Here is a 19,471-nt window from a genome sequence, read left to right as displayed (position 1 = left end):
TATATACAAAAATTCCACATTAGCTCAAAACCTGTTTTCATTTTGTCAATAAAATCTCCCAGCATAACACCCAGAAAATGATCCTGCTACAGTGGAGATCTTTTCTTTCATGTTTTACCTCCAGCACAAAAAACTGCAGGGAAGAAGGATGAACATGGTCACAAGGTTGAAGCATAAAGAAAAACATATGCCCATTTTCAGCTAAATCCCTATTCAACACTTTTCTAGGAAAGAACTCCAAGAAAGCCATAAAGGGATTTTATTAAAAACTGAGATTTTAGGAAACAACATTCATGATCTTATGTACATTTCTAGCATCACTTCCTGTATATTTTTAAACCAAAATCCTCTTAGCATGCAAAGTAAATAGATTATGATATACTGAAGGATTAAGGATCACTGTCTGGTGTCAGATTAATCCCACATATAGACCATCACTTGTACTGACAGAAATATGGCTTCAATTCAGCAAAATAGCTCTATGCCTAGGTAACACATTTCAGCGTTTTATGTAGAGCAAGTGAGAGATTTCCTTGATCTGTTGTTGCACTGCATCTATCTCAGAAATTAAATAGAAATCTGTATCATAAGCAACACATGCTCTCCTCAAATTACTGTACGGATACATAGCGTAACCATCCATTATATATACAGCTGTGTATGGTGAAATGCTGTAGTAAACTGCTGTTTGTTTCACAGTTCTCACTTTATTAATATTTTCCCCATTGAATATGTAGAATTTTATGCATTTAACAGTTTTGTTCACTCAAGACGTAAGCTTTTCAGTCTGTTTTAACAGACATATCTGAATATGCTGATACAAACAAACTGCTAAATTATGTTGGATTTTTTATTACTACCAAACCCACCATCCACTGAGTATATGTTAGATTTCAGCAGCCTTTTGACTCTTAGGTGAAAAAAATGGCTGGACCAATGAACAATACATCGATACATTTTAAATAAACTCAGATTTTCTCAACACAGTATTTCTAAACAGTTTGATTTTTTTAAAAAAGTTTTTATTTTTAATCCACTTAGTTAATGACAGTACCATTTAAAGACAGTAACCAAAAAGCAAATTCAAGTAGATCACTGACTTTCAATTTTACATAACTGACTGGTCCAAAAGATCAAGCTTAATCTATATGTGTGTATATACAGTAAAGCACAATATGTGTGCACATACATGATATACTGGATCAAATGGTAGGAAAGCAGAAACATCATAAAGTCCTTTTCTCTTTTAATAGTTCCAGAACAAGTATAGTAATGAAACAGGTTAAGTTGTCTTCCCTGTAGCATTTTCTGTTAGTGGCTAGAGAAGCAAGATTAAAATCTGGACTCCAATGGAATGATGTTTAAGAGACTCCATGTCTTTTTTTTAAAGGGAAAATAATGGTTATTCAACTAAAATGATATATGTAGATACGAAAATTGAGAGCATTCTTAGAAAAACGCTGCTGACTGTGAAAGGCTGCTCTTTCACAGAGGTATCCTGAGTGAAGATTTTATCTGCTAGGATCTCGGTAGAATGGTTTTCAGAGCCTTAAGTGGAAATTCAAATCTGCATCCAAGTGAAGATTGTTAAAATATATAATGCATGGAGAATTACAGAGAATTTGCTCTGTGAGGTTTACGGATTTGTTTAATGAAAAACCAATCTTTCAGCATTCCCATTTGTACAGTAATACTGGTATCCATGATTATTGGATTTTGTATGGCATCAGATGTCATGATGAAAATTTCACAATATTGCTTTTCATAAATAAATGTGAGTCAGTTTTTGCAGAGACAGGTGCCTATAAATCAATAATTCAGTGTTTTAAGCAGACCATTGCTGAAACTTTTAACTGAATTTTCTCTTGAAGGGCCTGATCCAAAGGCAACTGAAGCCAAATGAAAGACTGCGATGAATTTCAGTGGGAGTCTAATCAGGCTTAGAGTATTTTCTTTTAAAGTGGAAGTATTCATATTCTTAATTATACTAGACCAAAATGAACCACTTTGAGAGATCCACTTCCTCCAGCCTCCTGGGGGAAAAACAACAACATACAATCACTCACTTTAGCATACAGAAATTAAATGCAATGGTAGATTTAAAAATGTACCCTTTTTATATTTAAGAAACTCAAAGAAACGCAAACCTATCTAAATATTGACTCCAATTAACCTCTCCATGGAAGCTTATTTGCAAAAGCTAAACCTTATTTTGTTCTCTTTATTTAAAATGTATAACAAACATTCTAACATTGTATTAATGCCACTAGTACCAGAGCCAGATTTTTAAAGCTAGGGATGCAATTTTGTAATCTTAATGCAAACCTGCAAATACTTGATTTAAGTGCACATAAATGCCCTGATGTATGCACAACAAATGCGTGTGCAGAACTGAAACGTAGCCCATTATTTTTATAAGCAACATGACAATTAATGAAAACGGCATGTGCCTAGAATGCAAGGGTGTTTCATGCTACATGTTGTTGGCATGCCTACAAAACGTGTGAAAACTTTGCTAAGGAAAGGGTTACGCTCTAGTGAATCACTGCTTCCCTTACAATTACATATGAGCAGAAACCTCTTCGTGATGCAAAGGAAAACTAGGTGTGGAGCTGAAATCAAAGGGAAGCGGGTGTATGTGCTCGACTGTAGTTTACAAAATACATTAATTTAAATTGGAAAAAAAAAAGTGGAAAACTGGCAACAAGAAGGGTATGGAAGTTAAGGCTGCCGCAGGCTTGTGTATGTGCTGGCAAGTTCAGTGGGATTCATGCGGCTTTCACTCTTTCACTTCAAGTGAGGAAAAAAACACCCTTGCAACCTAATAAGGAGGATTTGCCAGAGCAGCAGCTCCATCTTATGGTATATATATTCTACCACAGAGATACACATCACGTTCTTAAACAATGCTTCAGTGCACAATGCATAGATTACTGCTGTGTGCTTAGGGTCAAAAGTACTTCAACAGCTAGAATTTTGTCTTGATGTAAATACTGCATTTTAGTTCCAGCCTCTTGTTGGGCATTTTCGCTGCTTGGTGGCTGAGGAAAAAGTTGGAGAGCACATTAGTTAGGAGGCACTTGGCCTTTACTGGATAAAGCTCCATGCACCATATAAATACCAACAGTTAGTTGTTTTATAGGAAAATGGAAGTGTTTCCCCATTCCTCTACATATAACTAAACACTTCTCTACCACATCCCTAAGGTTATATAATGCTGAAACAAGTCATCTTTCCTGGTGAATTTGAGGCATAGCCTCTACCACAACTCTCCCAGGCAGATCGTGCAACAAAATTCATGAACAGTAAGATTCTCTGTCTTCTTAAGGGATGTAAGACTCTTATAACTTTCATTTGTTTCATTGATATTGGACATTTCACTCTAGTTTCCATAAGACCATTTCAAACTACTGGATAATTATTGACACCACTCTGATTCTAGGTGCAGGAATGTAGCACTTGCTCAAATCCTGGGGTTTCTGTCTAACATTTCAACACTCAACATTGTCTACATCTTTAAGGTAACCATGCTGCTTTGCTCCTTTTTCACTCCTAAATCCTCCTCCTCTGAGATTGACAGCTGTATTGTCTTCTGCTATGATGGTAAAGCACAGGAATTCTCCCCTGTAGGTGTGGTGGTCATTTTGTTAATTAATCTATAATAAAATAAATAATAACTTTGCACTTACATGGTGCCAGGCTTTCAGAGAACTGTACAAAATCTCAGTAAGCATTATCATCCTAGTTTCAGATCAAGATACTGAGCCACAAAGAGGTGAAGGCCTGCAATTTCAAACGTGTGCAATTTGAGACATCTGGAGCGTGATTTTATAGACGGAGGTGATCAGGACCTCTGGAGACCTACTTGTATCAAGTTAGGCATCCAAAAATTAAGGCACTTTAAATGAGAAGAGACTTCTGAAAATGCGGCGCTTTCTCAAGATCACCCAGGTAGAAGAGAATTGGGAACAGAACTTGTCTCGTGACTTCCAGTCTCTGACTTAACTGAACCCGAATGCCAGATCTCTAACATCAGAGATGTTTGGATCTGACTTTCCACACTTGGCCCCATCTCTGCCTCTAATCACTGAATCAGCTGGACTTACAGTGGCTGGTGATGAGAGCACAGCTAACCATTTCTTCTAGAAAATAACTAATTGTGTTCAAACAGCAAAGCCTTTCTTGGTCAAATATTTGGCTATGTGATGGTGATTTTTCTGGACCTGGCAGGTGAATGGGAACAATTTCCTGAAGTTTCAGGGAGGATTCACAGTGAGCAAAGAATACACAGGTCGTGCAAGAGATTGTTTACATGATGCTGTGGATATAGTCTCAGCAAGGCCCCCGGTCTCCACTCGTCCAAGGAATAGGCCACTTCTGACCCCCAGTTCTTTGGCATAGCTCTGTCCTTTAGGGCAAATCAAATCCTCAACGTCATGGCCACAGAAGTGTCTCTAGCAGCAGAACCAGGGCAATTCCACTGTGCAAGAAATGGCTGGGCTCTGGGTGTGCCCCCCTTTTGTGGCTCCGAGCCCAGCAATGAAAGGGGCCCTTCTGAAGCAATGGAAGCAAAGCCAGGCTAGAGGAATAGTGGAGTGAAGGTGGGAATACACGGGTGCATTGGAGGGATAATTCAGCCATTGGGCTTCATAGTCACTCTGTGGCTGTAGGTGGGAGGTGTCCTCTGGCCCCAGCTGGAAATATCCAGAGTACAGCCCCAACTTGGGCTGGGTGACAAGACCCAGGTTTTGGCCCTCTGAGTGCATGCCTTTTAAACATCTCCCTAAAGCACAAGCCTCGTTCCCTAGGGCTTTAGCACCATTGATACTGAATTCAACAGGCTACTCTACCAGGCGCTTTGCGTGATTTTCAATAAAACAATATTCAGTCCAATTAGCTGGACAAAAGGGAAAAGTTTTTCATTCTCCAAGAACTTATGAGAATGTCCAATATATCTTTACACAGAAAAAACATTTAAAAAACCCCAAAATGATGGAGAACACTCTCTTGATTTTGAACTTGTACAGAACATTTAGTGTGCAGTATATCGTGCAAAGGACGAACATGCATGTGATAGTCTATAACAATACAGTAGCAGGCTGTTCAAGTCACCTAGGTGAGCACTAAAAATTCAGGAAATGTCCAAGTTAACATTGCTTATATGGCTTTGAAGTGTGGTTCCACTCCGAAAAGTGACAATGTAAAAATGGCTCCATCTTGTTTCCTCGTGTAATTAGAGTAATTGTCATAACTGCTCACTTCAGTGGCAAAGATACATTGTTACTGCATTTTCCTCCTTGCAGGAGACAACCCAGCTCCGGGAGATGAAGCAAGGTTCTCTTTCCCCGTGCATCAAACAGAACTGTCTACCAAGCTTTATGATCTGAATGACTGTAGCAGCGAGGAGCCTTAGTCACAGACTAGGACCCCATTGTGTTAGGTGCTGTACAAACCCAGTTTGTAGTGGTCAGCTAGAGCACTGCATACTCTTTGAAATCAATGGAATTGCACAGATGTCGCTGAGGGCATCACGTGAAGCCACTGTCATCAAAGGCAGAGTTTACTTTGCAAAGTCTTTAGTGACTATGACTATACACAAGAAGAACAGAACTCAGCCTGACTGTCAGATCCCAGCCTAAGTTTGCAAGGGTGGCAGTCAGGAAAAATCCTCATATTTTGACTTGTAGATGGTGCCTATTTGATCTGCTGTCATCGAGAGACAATGAACACAAAGTCCCACCATTTTAACAGTCACTTTTCAGAGCAGAACTACGTTTAGCTGCTCCCAGGTCCCTGCACATTACAATACAGTCTTTTCACAATCAAACGAGATCATGTAATTAAAGATCAGAAAATATTTCTCCAACCTTAGAGACCCATGTACATCTTTTTTTTCCGGTATGCTAATTTGTCATGGGGTTTAGCATATCGTTAATGACCCAGACAATTTAATACAGTAACTTCCCTTCTCTCTAGGGAATTTGAGTAATTTTGGAAGCAACCCATGGACTATGCACATTCTTTCCAGCCAGTAGAACTAGCTACAAAGCTAACATAGCTACACGTGCAGAGAGATTTTTTTTAAGGTACATTTCAGGAAAGGAGCTGTTAACTATTAAGAGAAGTTAGCGGTAAACATAGGTATTGTATGTATGTCAGCAAAAGTTCACAATTCCTTTATACTGTACGCTTATGGCCAGCACAGAGAGGGCAGTGTTCACTTAAAGAGGCAGCTGGAGGTTCCCTCTGAGCAGGGGAATCTCCTGGGGGTGCACAGCTACCACAGTCCATTATGTGCCGCCTGCTCTGGGACTGCCCCTCCCTACCATCATGAGGGGGTGCACTGGAGCATTATGGGGCAGGAGAGGGTGTGGCCAGAGCAGGTTGCTCTGTGTGGATCCTGGGCTGACAGAGAGTTGTTCCTGGAGAGTTGTTCTATTTTGGCACGGGTTGTTATTCTGATGGGACAAAAGTGTATTTTCTCACTGTCCTTGGGGGGTGGAGGCTGGACAGGTTTTGCTCAGGTTTTTAAAAATCACCTTTTTGTACACAGGACAAACATTGAAAATTTCCACCCTCCCCCAAGGTGAGTTTCAGACAGTTACAAGCAACTGTAAACAGAGGCTAGAATGGAAACTAGTTTGTAACCTTAACGACAGTGGTTACTGCCCCGCTGCTAAACAAAGCTGCGGTGAATGTATTTCTCCTCAAAGATCCTGGACTGACCGCGCCGGAGACTGACGAGGTCCACATAGCCAGAGATCTGCCACAGTGTAGCCCACCCCACGCACACGGCACCACCCCGGGACAGCAAATACATTCTAGTGAGTGAAGGGCAAATTAAGTCTTTGTGCCTCTTTAACTCTTGGTCTCTCTGCTGAAACTTAAAGCAAAGGTGGCAATTAGTTGGAAACGTGGTGGCTGTTTCTGTGAGATGGATGTGGACTAAGACTAATGACTCAATTCTCCACCAAATCAAGATCAGACATCAACAAATTTTGATCGCTGGTGATCTGGGCTGGATTCAAACCATGAAGGTCTGGCTCTATTTCACAAGCCCTATGGATGTGGAACTTGCACTGACCGGAGACCTGCCTTTGAATGAAAGATGTTATTTGTACCAAGGGGTGAAATAGAGTAGAATGGACAGAAAAAAATAGTGTTACCTGTTCTGTGTGAACGTTCCCAAAATTCCCCGAACTTGCTGGAAAACAAACAAGCAAGGTTAATATGCTGCCGTTATCTTTTCAGCCTCTGGATAGGATATTAAGCAGCTGTATCCTATCACACGATGGATGAATTAAAGCATTTACCATATTACCTAGATATGTATGTGCACATGTGATCCTCTCTCTCACTCCCCAAGCCCTTCCAAACCATAGCAAAATGCATTTTGACAAAGACAGCGTGGCAGATCTGACGTCAGGGACAACAACCCAGGTATAATACATGCGTGACCATCTGTAACTGAGCGGGTGTAGGATATGCTAATGGCAGCTCTGGTAGCACAACTCTTTCATGTTGACCTCTTTGAAAATGTGGTGTGATACTTGAACATGGCAAAGGGTGAACATCCTTACCTGATTTACAAATATCCTTAAGTATATCAGTACACCTGGCTTGGTGACTGGGGCCAGGCCTAAACTATAAACCTACGTTGGTATAACTACTTTGCTCAGGGGTGTGAAAGCCCCACACCCCTGAGTGACGCAGTTATACCATCCTAACCCCCAGGACTGACAGTGCTATCTCAACAGGAGGGCTTCTCCCATCGACATAGCTACGGCCGCTTGGGGATGTGGATGAACTACGAAGCTCTCCTGTCGGAATAGCAGCATCTTCGCTGAAGCGTTACAGTGGGGCTGCTGCAGCATTTTAAGTGCAAACCTGCCCTACGGAATACAGGTGCTCCTGCCATGGCTTCCCCCGCATTGAAATATTCTGCCATTGCTCTTTAGAGAGAGAGAGAGAGAGAGAGAGTGTGTGTGTGTGTGTGTGTGTGTGTGTGTGTACACCTCTACCCCAATAGAACGCTGTCCTTGGGAGCCAAAAAATCTTACCGTGTTAGGTGAAACTGCATTATATTGAACTTGCTTTGATCTGCTGGAGTGTGCAGCCCCTCCCCACCCCCAAGTGCTGCTTTACCGCGTTATATCTGAATTTGTGTTATATCTGGTCGCGTTATTTCGGGGTAGAGGGGTGTGTGTGTGTACACACATTTATTAATTTATTATATTTATATACACACATACATATGTGTGTGTGTGCATATATATATATTTATTTTATATATTATTTATATGTATCTGACAAATGTATAAAATACTTGACAAACAAAATGACCTCATCTGTTCACTCTACAAACATCCCTGCCAAAATAGTGTTGCTTGTTGTTTTACAAACTATTGACTTCAATGGAGCTACACTGGTTTACACCTGTTGAGACTTTGGCCAGGGCCAGTGCTTCCATTAGGCGACCCTAGGCGGTCGCCTAGGGCGCCAGGATTCAGGAGGTGGCATTTTGTGCGCTCCTCACGGTGCGCACGGGAGCTTTCGGTTCTACTCCCATCGCGCTGCCGAAGAAGGACCTTCTGCCGAAGTGCTGCGGAAAACAGTGGCAGGCAATTGAGCAGCTCAATGACTGCCACTGTCGCCTGTGGCATTTCGGCGGAGGGTCCTTCTTTGACGGCGCGATGGGGGTGGAACCGGAAGCTCCCGTGCGCCCTGTGGGGAGCGCACAAAATGCCACCCCCTGAATCCTGCCTAGGGCACCAGAAACCCTGGCGCTGCTCCTGACTCTGGCTCTTATATACTAAAACATAAAACAATGCTGCTAATAATAACAGCAATCCTTTGCACATACATAGCACCTTTCATCTATGAGCAATAAATAGTTTTACAATGATGGGGAAACTGAGTCACAGGTTAAGTGATTTTTGCCACGATCACAAGAGTCAGTGGTAGCCTCAGGAATAGAGTCCAATTTCCTTGCTTTGTAGACTGTGCTTTCATGGCTGGATCCTGCTTCCTCCTTGTTTGGCTGTCACACAGTTAAGCAGCAATGAATTTTCAGCACTAGCTCACTTTCTTTCTGAGCTCAAATTTTTCCAGGCTATCAATTTACACTATGTACAACTTTTTTCCGATGTGCTTATTTGAAAGTAACTTGTTAATTCTTACCTGCTGGATTCCAGGACAAGGGTTTTTCCATTACAGAAGCAGCATTGCTTCCTATTTCAGGCGCACTCTCTCTGTTGTCTCTTTGTCTACGTGTAGCAGAACTTTAAAAAAAAAGGGGGGGGGAGAGGTGTGGCAGAGAGTCATATAATAGACAGTAAAGCCATTTTGTTTGTTTACCTCTTTAAAAGCGCATGGCAGCCTGTAATTCACTGTTTTCAAACTCCAGCTCTTTTTTTTATCAGAAGCTACTGTTTGTTGACTGAATTTTACTATGAAAACTCTCTTGCCTGTGCAATCCTTCTATAGCTGTGCTGTCAGTCAAAGATGCGGTGTAAGGTTCTTGTCTTTCAAGCGATTAAGGGTTTTGTTAAATAGGTTGCCCCCAACAGATCTTCAGATTGTTCTAACAGACAAGAGGAATGTTTCACATTGAAATACTTCTAAGGAACAGCAGTCAGTCAGATACCAGGATGCCAAGAAAGCAGGATGTGATGTCCAGAACTCCATCATCTAATTATTCTCACACTTAAAAAAGCCCCCAAACCAAAAATCCCTAGACTGCTAAGATAGAAGTTGTGAGCTTTTACTCTGTGCTGTTCCTTCTCCTCAAACAAAAAACCCACCAGCATGACGTTGTGGAATGTACGTGTAAGTTATTTGTTTTATTTTGGTAGTCTTGATTTCTTCATTTATCCTCCTGTTGTTCATTCATCCTCAATCTTCTGTTATTCAACAGCATATGTAGGCAATCTGCCTCCCCAGGCAGTGGAATCAGACTATTAGATTTTAGTAGATACATTAACTTATTTGGGATCAGCATTCCTAGCAGGATCTGATCTTGCAGTCCTCATGCTGGCAAAACACCCAGTGAAGTCAATAGGAGTTTTGCCTGCAGGAAGAGGGGAGCAGAATATAAAAATTGGAAAAATTATTAAGCAGGACTAGTGGGTTTCTGTCACTTCTTCATTCTGGTGGATTTCCCACCTACCAGTTATTCTCCGGATATGGTAACATCTACTCTATTGTACTACCATTTGCAAAGGTACAATGACACCACATGCCTTTTTTTGAAAGTCTGTGAGTAGATTAGCAAGTGCTTCTTTTAATTTTGGACAGAAGTAAATCGTGAGAATGAAAATGTGACTGCTTTCCTATTGCACACGAATTTATTAACAGCTACAGCACACAATCGCATTTGGCTTTGATAATACAAAGAATAGATTCCAGCCCTTTATTACTGACAACAATGTAAATAATTAAAGAAAGAGCTCAGACTTTCCCTGTGTCTTTGTCTTCCTACTCTCAGTACAGTGAAGGTTATGCAAGCAGCTGTGAATCCATAAAGCAACCTTGCTCATCAGCTTTCCCCAAGCCATATTAAAGCCACAATAATTCAACTGCTACATCACACTAAGCTTTATTGGCTCAGCAAAAGAAACTAAGGAACTTCATTGGAGACCAGATTAGGTTGGTTACAAAATGGAGAGATTCTTTTGCTCTCTGACCCCATTATCTTTTCCATAGCTTTCTTACACATAGCCATGGATTCTGTGGAGACCTGTAAACTGCTTTTTTGGCTGCCAAATTGCAGTAAACCCTCTATTTTTATGTTTTAAAAGAGCTTAAAACTGTCCATCCTCTTTGGATGTGTCTTGAAAATTGGCCAGTGCTGGGAGGATTTTATATATATCCAAAGGCTTAGAAGAAGATGTTGCTTCTACTGAGCTGCTAGTTTTATGGTCAACAAATATAAAAAGCCCAGTGGGGATAAAAGGAACTTAACCAGTTCTATCTAATACATATAAATCTACCTAAGAGCTCAGTGTACTAGCAGTACTCAATGTACTACATTTATCTCAGTCTAAAGATGCAGAAAATGGGTCTTCTGCACATATGCCACATGTTCCCTTTCAATGCCAAGTTAATACGAATTAGAAGACTCTGAGATGAGTAAACAAGGTCAGCCTGGGCTCGGCCAAGTTGGATCAATGTAAAGTAAATGTCAGGTTTTACTGTCGGCAACGACAGTTTGTTTTGGCTCAGCATTCCCCAAACTATACATTATAAAATGTTTGTAGGGAACCTGTTGCCAGACACTTTGCTTATTCTCCTTGTTTTGCAAACCCAGACACTTTCCATTAATTACATGTATAACTTTTGTGACAAAGCCAAGTTATTTTTTTCAGAAAAATTGCTTGAACAATCTCATTTAATCTAGAGGCACTTTGATTAGAATCAGGGACGGCTCTAGGTATTTTGCCGCCCCAAGCACGGCAGGCAGGCTGCCTTTGGCGACTTGCTTGCAGGAGGTCCCTGGTCCCGTGGCTTCGGCAGCATGCCTGTGGGAGGTCCGCCGAAGCTGCAGGACCAGCGGACCCTCCGCAGGCATGCTGCCGAAGGCAACCTGCCTACTGCCCTCGTGGTGACAGGCAGAGTGCCCCCACTGGCTTGCCGCCCCAGGCACACGCTTGGCGTGCTGGTGCCTGGAGCCGCCCCTGATTAGAATCAAAATAACATAACAGCATAATAACAAAGAGTGTATTTCCTTTGCAACAAATAAATCACTAGTACTAAGAGTTGATTGTATATCTTCAAAGAGCTTTGCACACATTAATTAATCCACCAACATTTCTTGAAGTAAATGACTATTATTACCTCAATTTTACAGACACAAAAACTGATCTGCCCAAGGTCACATATATTTACCCTATCCAGCATTTTTGGTGCATCAGAAACTCCCACTGACTTCAGTGGAGTTTTTTGAATATTCAGAGGATGAGGTCTATAGTGACAGAGGCAGGATTAGAATTTAGGAGTTCCTGGTTGCTAGTCTGATGATCAGTCTAGTACACCATGCTGCATCTTCTCAGTAGCCTTCAAAAAAGCTTAGTTTAGAACAACAAACTTCAAGTATACAAATACTATATAGGTAAAGCACTATGATTATTTATGAAGTTATAGTATGTTGTGTATAATGTTGTTTGGACATATATATTTATAGTACTCTTCTCACCTCTGTGATGTTATCTGGTTAAAATATGATCATATACAGCATTGTTGCAACCACTTTTATCTATTTGTAACAAATCTTATATAAAATGTGGCATGTAAAATGTCTATGAAAAGGTTATGATTTGCTGGTTAGGATGATGCTATTTGTACGCATGTATCATTTTTGTATTTGAAGTTATGAATATTGACTCTATACCTGGATTTCAAATGTTTGCTCCTGGAGTAATGCACATGAGGTAGTTAGCCAGCACATCTTGGAGGGACTATTCTAATTGAGCGGCAAAGAGTTCTGTGGCGCCTTGTAGACTAACAAATGTATTGGAGCATGAGTTTTTGTGGCACTACATGCACCTGATGAAGTGGGTATTCACCCACGAAAGCTCATGCTCCAATATGTTTGTTAGTCTATAAAGTGCCACAGAACTCTTAGTCTGATTCTGTAAAAGTGGCAAACACAGCTACCCCTCTGATATTATTCTAATTGAGTAGCCCATCAAAAGGACTCTTAACTCACAATTGACCATGGGAGACGCCCGTCTACACCGAGTGGACTGTCCTATAAACGTGCTGTCTGGAATATAGGTAATGGCTTCCTGCAATGACTGAGCGAAATGGGGCATGAACATGTGACTCCAAACACTATTTGGTCACCTGTGATTCTCCACTAGCTGTGTGAGGGCTTTGTTTTGAAACAGTGGGTGCCCTTCCACATGCAGAAGAGATAAAAGACCCTGGAAACCCCTCCATTTCTGCCTCTATCCTGCTCCAGCCTCTTTCTTGTCCAAGCATCTGGACTTACATTAATGGGAGCATTCTAACCAATGATTTGGAAGCAACCAGAGACTTATCAAGCAGCAGTTAATTCCATCACTGCTACAAGCCTGAACCAAGAACTTTGCAATTACTATAAGTATCTGATTCCTTTAACCAATTTTAACTCTAACCTTTCTTTCTTTTTATGATTAAACCTTTAGATTTTAGATATTAAAGGATTGGCATCAGCATGATTTTGCGGTAAAATCTAAGTTATATATTGACCTGGGTGTGTGGCCAGTCCTTTGGGATCAGAAGAACCTTTTTAATTAAGGAGACTGGTTGTAAAGAACCACTCATCTTTACATCCAGTGTTTTCAGTGGTAATACAAGGACTGGAATGCCCAAGGAAATTGCTTTTATGACATCTTGTTAGCCAATGTGGTGAAACAGAAGTTTACTTTTGATGCTGGTTTGGTATATCCTATGGGGGATTAGCCACCAGTCTTGGGGTGTATCTGCCCTATTTCTCAGCAGTTAGTCTTGAGTTTGGCATTCTCAGCTGTGACTAGGGTGCCCAGAGGTCCTGATTTTATAGGGACAGTCCCGATATTTGGGGCTTTTTTTTAATATGGGATCCTATTAGCCCCCACTCCCATCTCGATTTTTCACACTTGCTGTCTGGTCACCCTAGCTGTGACCCACAAAGGCATGGTTACAACCTCCTCTTAATATTATTTGCAAACTGGCTGCTTCATTGTTAAACAGGCCTTTCGAAAAAGGCTATTAGCAGTGTAAGGAGAAAAAGCAGAAATGCTGCAAAAGTGATGCATTTTCATTTTTGTTTCTTTAACTACAAAAGACAATATTCTATTCAAGGAGTGAGGGTGTGGGGAATCATGTTTAAATAATATTGTTCCTTTGAATGTCACACTGACAACAGCCAGGTATTTCAAAGGAATCAACGAAGTTCTGACCTTCGCTCACCCCCCGCCCCCAAACAAACAAACACACCAAGAATCACCTTCCACCCACCCCGCCTAATATTAAAGAGAAGGTAGTGCAGCCATAGCTTAATATTCCCTGGACTTTGATTGGGTGTTACAAACTCAACTTAGTTAAACACTTGTTTCTGTACTTAATATAAAATCTGATGGAATAGTAGAAATATGTACATTTTAAAGCACATAAGTAACATTTAGAAAACCTTTGATAAAGTAACATATACAGTACACACTTTTTGCATTATGCCTTAAAAATCCACTGGCATTAAAACAATATGCAGCTTATTAGAAAACAGGAACAGTTTGAACAATTTTTTTTGTAACCTCATATATACAGGGGGGAAAAAAAAAACAGTCCACAAGAATGGAGGAGGATGCAGACTTTACCCGGTGTGCAAGACCATGGAAATTGTCTCTATAGCTCACCAGCTGATTGAGCCAGAAATATGCTGGCCTGCAGAAGTCAATATTTTTCTTTTACATAGTGTTAACTTATTTGATCCTCTCCATGACTTATCCTGCTCCTACGGACAAGAAGGTTAGTGCCTTTCAGAAATGTTTTCATTATTTATATGCATCTGCAGAGTAATTCTGATAACAAACCATTTCACATGTGTATACACACACGCGCACACACGCCAAAAAAGAGAGAATAGTTTGGCTACAAAATATGTGACATCTAGGAAAAAATGGGTGATTGTAAAATGGTCAAACAACCAACCAACCCCCCACAACAGCATCCACAACAAACAAAATACCAACAACTCTAATTAGAACTAGTACAATCCCCCTTCTAGCATTCACAGAATAAACTCCACATTGGCCAATGGCCTGAGTTGTTCAGTTTCCCTTAGGATAGGGTGAGTAGGCCTGAACACAAACGCAGAAAGTGTTTGGGGCATCATCCTGGAACCTTCATTCAGATGAGTAGCAGGAGCCACTTGGTGATCCGGGGTTACTTGTGTGAGTGAGGACTCCAGGATCAGCCTGGATATTATTAGGACAATACCATCAATTTCAGTCCACTATACTGCTCTTTCCCTAACTTAGATTTGAGTTACTAACTGGACTCATTTTTTCTGGTTGGGAAGTGACTCTAACCCATGGTGGGTTCTCTGCTTTGACTCCAAATCCAAGGAGAGAGTTCACCTTGGATCTACAGTCAGGCCCCCGCCAGAAAAAGAGTGAACTTAGTGGTCTGTCCTATAGATGCTCAATGTTTTCCTGATCCTTTGCTTGATCCTCTATTGTCATTCAATGACGTTTTTTGCCCTATTAGTCGAAGGGCCTAGTTTTTTTGTTAAAAAACCAAAAACCCAACTAATTATTTGAGGGCTAATGTTCCATTTACATTCCCCCTGGTTTACTGATATGAACTTGCTGTGCTTTTAGGGCCTGACTGAAATCCCATTAAAGTATATGCAAGTCTTTTTACTGACTTCAGTGGGATATGGACCAGGCCCGGCTTAGAGTACCCAGAAGTGGGAGAGAGCTCAAGCATATACTTGGTCAGAAAGAGACCTATTCATCAGACAGCAGTGTCCATGCTCATGTTAGAAAACCAGGGGGATTCCACTGAGCTTGTGATATTGATTTTATGAAATCCAAACAAGTCACACAGTCAAATGCTTCTACACCTTATATTTTTTTACAGTGATGAAACTCGGTCAACAAAGGCAAATGTAAAGCAGAAAGATAACTTTTAGAGACACAATGCAGTAGTGAGAGATGCTAACAGCATGATCTGACTCTGGAATTCCTGACTGGGGAAAAGGCCTTAAGGAGGATCTTGATACTGAGAAGATTAAATAAAAGTGAATTGTTAAGCATAAAACTGAAAGAAAAAAAACTGGACTCCATTTAAACATATGCATAATTTGTTATGCTTCCTGAAGAATGCTAGTACTGCTGCTATATTAAGGCGTTAAATAGTTATTTTCTGGGCAAAGACTAATGGGACTTTAAAACATTTGGTCATTCCTGAGATTCAGCTAAATGGCCCTATAAAGGAAAGGAGCTATCATAAAATTAAATCCAAGAACTAAGGCCATTGCCTTGGAACTGTGCAGGGATTTAAATAACTTTCTAGCAATTCAAGTGAGATACAGTAGTATCTAGACACTCTACCAAGCTGTGTGATGGGTTAGTTAGCAATGCAGATACACAGGAAACTGTTCAATGTTTTAGGAAGTGAGCAGCTTTAACAGAAAACTGGCGTCAAATGTAAACCCAAGTTAAACGACTCAAAAACATCAGGAATGAAGAAATGGAGCAGTCGCCATTAATTGTTGTACTTTGCATGGTGTCTTGGAGAGATTAAAGAAGACAGTCCCTGCCCCAAAGACCTTATAATCGAAGGGTCCAATCATGCACAAGCCTTATTCATGTGAGTAAAATGGACCCGATATGAGTAGTGCTGTTGATTGTGTGTCATTAGACCTTGTCTAAGTAAGGCTTGCAGCATCTAGTCCATAATCATAAGATTGATACTGAACACAATGTTGACGTGTCCATCCACATTTGGACAGATTGTCTTGTGATCCAGTGAAGACTTCTATAGGACTGCTGCAGAGATGAATCACCCATAGGGGAGACTATTCCTATCCACTGTGGTACTGAGCAATACCAACATATGAATGATGTTTAGAAGGTAAGAAATGAACGAGCTACTTACAGTAATGTGCCTGGTATAGTTTAAGAGACCTCACAAAGATGGCAAATCCCACTTTGCACCAGGTTTGGAGTCAGGGAAAGGCAGTAAAACTGTGATAAGGTTGATTATTATTTTTTTCTTGAGGGAAAGAATCTAGAAGTAAACAGGCAATGAAACAGCAAAGTCTAACTTTACCTCCTTGGTGAGTGGAATACATAAGCGCGGAAAGACTAGCTTTAAACAGCAGGAGAAGTAGAGACAGTCAATAGCTAAACAAAAGTGATCAAGCTTATAACAGCTTTGGGCCAGTGGAAGAGGGAGAACGTTTCATGTCTGTTCCTTTGTAACTGTGGCTGGAGGCTGAGCTGAAGTGGACAGCAGAAATGTCAGATATGGGAAATCGGTTAGAATGATAACAACGCTTTGCAGTCAAATAGTGCCTCCCATCTGAGGAGCTCAATGTATTTTACAAACACAACTTCATTAAACTTAACTTCCTAGTGAGGAAGGCAAGCACAATCCTCTTCTAGAGATGAGAAAACTGAGGTACAAACAGTGAGTTTTTAAAGTAACTACTGATTTTTGGAAGACCAACTGGAGAAGATGTACAGTGTGTTCAGGAAGTGCTGAGCATGTAGCCACCTTCTGAAAACCAGGCCCTTTAAAGTTGGTTCAAGTTAGGCTCACAAAAATCACTAGTGACTCTTGAAAACCTTGGCCCAAGAGACTAAGTGTCACAGAGACTGTGGCAGAGTGGGAACAGAACTTAAAACATCCCGATTCCTAGGCTTGTGTCTTTTGCAGACCTCCTTTCCTCTGTAAAAATCTTGTGAAAAGGCAAGTAAATCATCTCTGAGCCCTTGTATCTTGTTCGCTTGTAATTTTTTAACAGACTTGAACTAGGAAAGTTTCCTGGAATCACATGGTCTCTAGCAGGCGTCAATTACTCTTTGAGCCAATAGATGAGAGATGTTGCAGGAGTTTCTTTTAAACTCAGATTAGGGTTGACTGGGTTCATGTAGTTTCAGCAGTTCCAAAGAGCCAATAGTGAGGGTCAGAAACTTTCTTTATATTTGGTAGCTCAGCAGGAAGCAATCAAAAAACTTCAGGGCAGTGGATCCGCTTGCTTAGGGTCAACTGCATCCAGAGGGTTTTAGCAGTTTCAAGGAGCGGTTAGTGAGGGTCAGAAGTTTCCTTTATATTCACCAGCTTGGCCGGAGGTAATGAAAAGCCTCAGGAAGGCAGAGCAGTTTATGCAGCTTCAGTGATTGCAAAGAGCCTCTAGTGAGGATCAGCAACTTGTGGTGACCCACCTGGGCTCGCCTGTGTTAAACTGGGCAAGTCAGCAAGCCAAGAAGCACAAGTGAAGCTGAACTCCGGATTAGCTGACACGGGAAGACCAACAAAGCTAGATGCAGGGCTGCCATATAACTATCAGGTGTCGTATTTTTCATAAGGAAAACGGTGAGCTGAAGGAAGGATAGCACATTTATACTTCTGGATTAGAGGCACGTTGCATTGGTCCCCATTCTGGACTGTTGTTTAAATTGCTGTATTATGTAAATACAGCAGTGTACCCCTCCCAAATACTGACAGACAACAATCTCATGCTAAATGTTGGAGGTACAGGTTGTATCCAAATTCTTTAGATGGCTTTGAAAATCTCTGGCATGTTTGGAGCAATTACATACACACAGTTAGGACAATTTACCAGCATGTAAGTACAGTATTATTTAACTAGTAAGAAATTACCAGAAAAATTCTACCACACAGGAGGGTAAAAATAAAATCAGCATACTGTGAAGTACTAATGTGATCTTATTCCAAAATTCAGTTCGTAGACAAGGTTTAGAAAATGCGAGCTTCCATTTAAGAATCTGACAAATGATTTTCCTAACTGGGCATTTTTAATGTAATGTGAAGCAACAACTGTGTTCCGAAAAATATAGGAATTGTTTTTGTAATTTACCGTGAGCTTTACCAGGAATAGAATTGAAGGCATCAAGAATGCATCTGAGAAAATAAAAATTACATTTCCCCTAGAATAGTTGCCCATTTTTATTTCTTACTATACTTAGTACTTTCCTTCATGCTTGTAAATCCATCACTTAACTATCATGGTACCTCTGTTCTTGTTGTTATTCTTTACTTTACTAGTTCCGTATATGCAACATGTTCTGTACAACAAATAAAAGAAAGATCCCCTATCCCAAAGGACTTACAATGTTAGGTAAGTTAGAAAACGAATAACAGAAGGAAGTGACAACTCAAGGAGGTGTAGGGGAAAGAAATGACAAGGAAGAGGACAATATAAATGTGCAGTCCTTGGTGAAATTAATGCACATATCTAGATGACCAAATCTTTTTTATGTCAGGGATCCGACAGCTGTTTTCTTTTGTATTGATGTCCAATAGTGCTGTAAGAAAAAAAAATCCTATAAAAAACAAAGGTTTCATGCTTTTGCTAGCAGCCATCATTCAAAGCACAGGTTCTTTAAATGGGTCGGGTATCCAACTTCTCAATGTTTCAGTTTCAACCTATACAGGCATCTGTCCAGTCTGCAGGGCTGCGGGGGTTGGGGAGGAAGTGAGGAAATTTGCTCCAGGCCCCCCAGGGGCCCCACGAGACCTGGCCCAGTGGCGGTCCGGTTCTTCAGCCAGCACTTCGGCAGCGGGGTGCCCTTCAGTGCCGCTGAAGATGTGGAACGACTGAAGGGCCCCCCACCGCTGAAATGCTGCCGAAGACCTGGACCGCTGCTGGGTGAGTACAAGCACAGCAGCTCCCCCGCTTTGCCCCAGGCCCCCATAATCCTCTGGGCAGCCCTGCCAGTCTGCCATTCTAGGGGTGAGCTATTCAGTTTTCCCCTCC

General features: G+C 41.0%; 1 protein-coding gene across 7 annotated transcripts in view; it reads right to left on the bottom strand.

The window, feature by feature from the left end:
• Positions 1–1,037: 1,037 nt before the first annotated feature.
• The window catches only part of WDPCP (WD repeat containing planar cell polarity effector), a 230,839-nt gene continuing 212,405 nt past the window's right edge, over positions 1,038–19,471 (bottom strand). For all 7 annotated transcript variants that reach the window (XM_030557924.1, XM_030557925.1, XM_030557923.1 and 4 more), the window contains 3 exons: positions 9,181–9,281; positions 7,167–7,204; positions 1,038–2,033 (listed from right to left, as the gene is read on the bottom strand). In XM_030557924.1, the coding sequence (XP_030413784.1) occupies positions 1,983–2,033; positions 7,167–7,204; positions 9,181–9,281 (190 nt within the window). In that variant the 3' untranslated portion in view covers positions 1,038–1,982. The remainder of the gene's footprint in view (positions 2,034–7,166; positions 7,205–9,180; positions 9,282–19,471) is intronic.

Source organism: Gopherus evgoodei, chromosome 3 (genome assembly GCF_007399415.2).
Source record: "Gopherus evgoodei ecotype Sinaloan lineage chromosome 3, rGopEvg1_v1.p, whole genome shotgun sequence".
NCBI classification, from domain to species: domain Eukaryota; kingdom Metazoa; phylum Chordata; order Testudines; family Testudinidae; genus Gopherus; species Gopherus evgoodei.
Note: the sequence above shows the minus strand (reverse complement) of the source record. Positions and strands in the feature narration are given on the sequence as shown.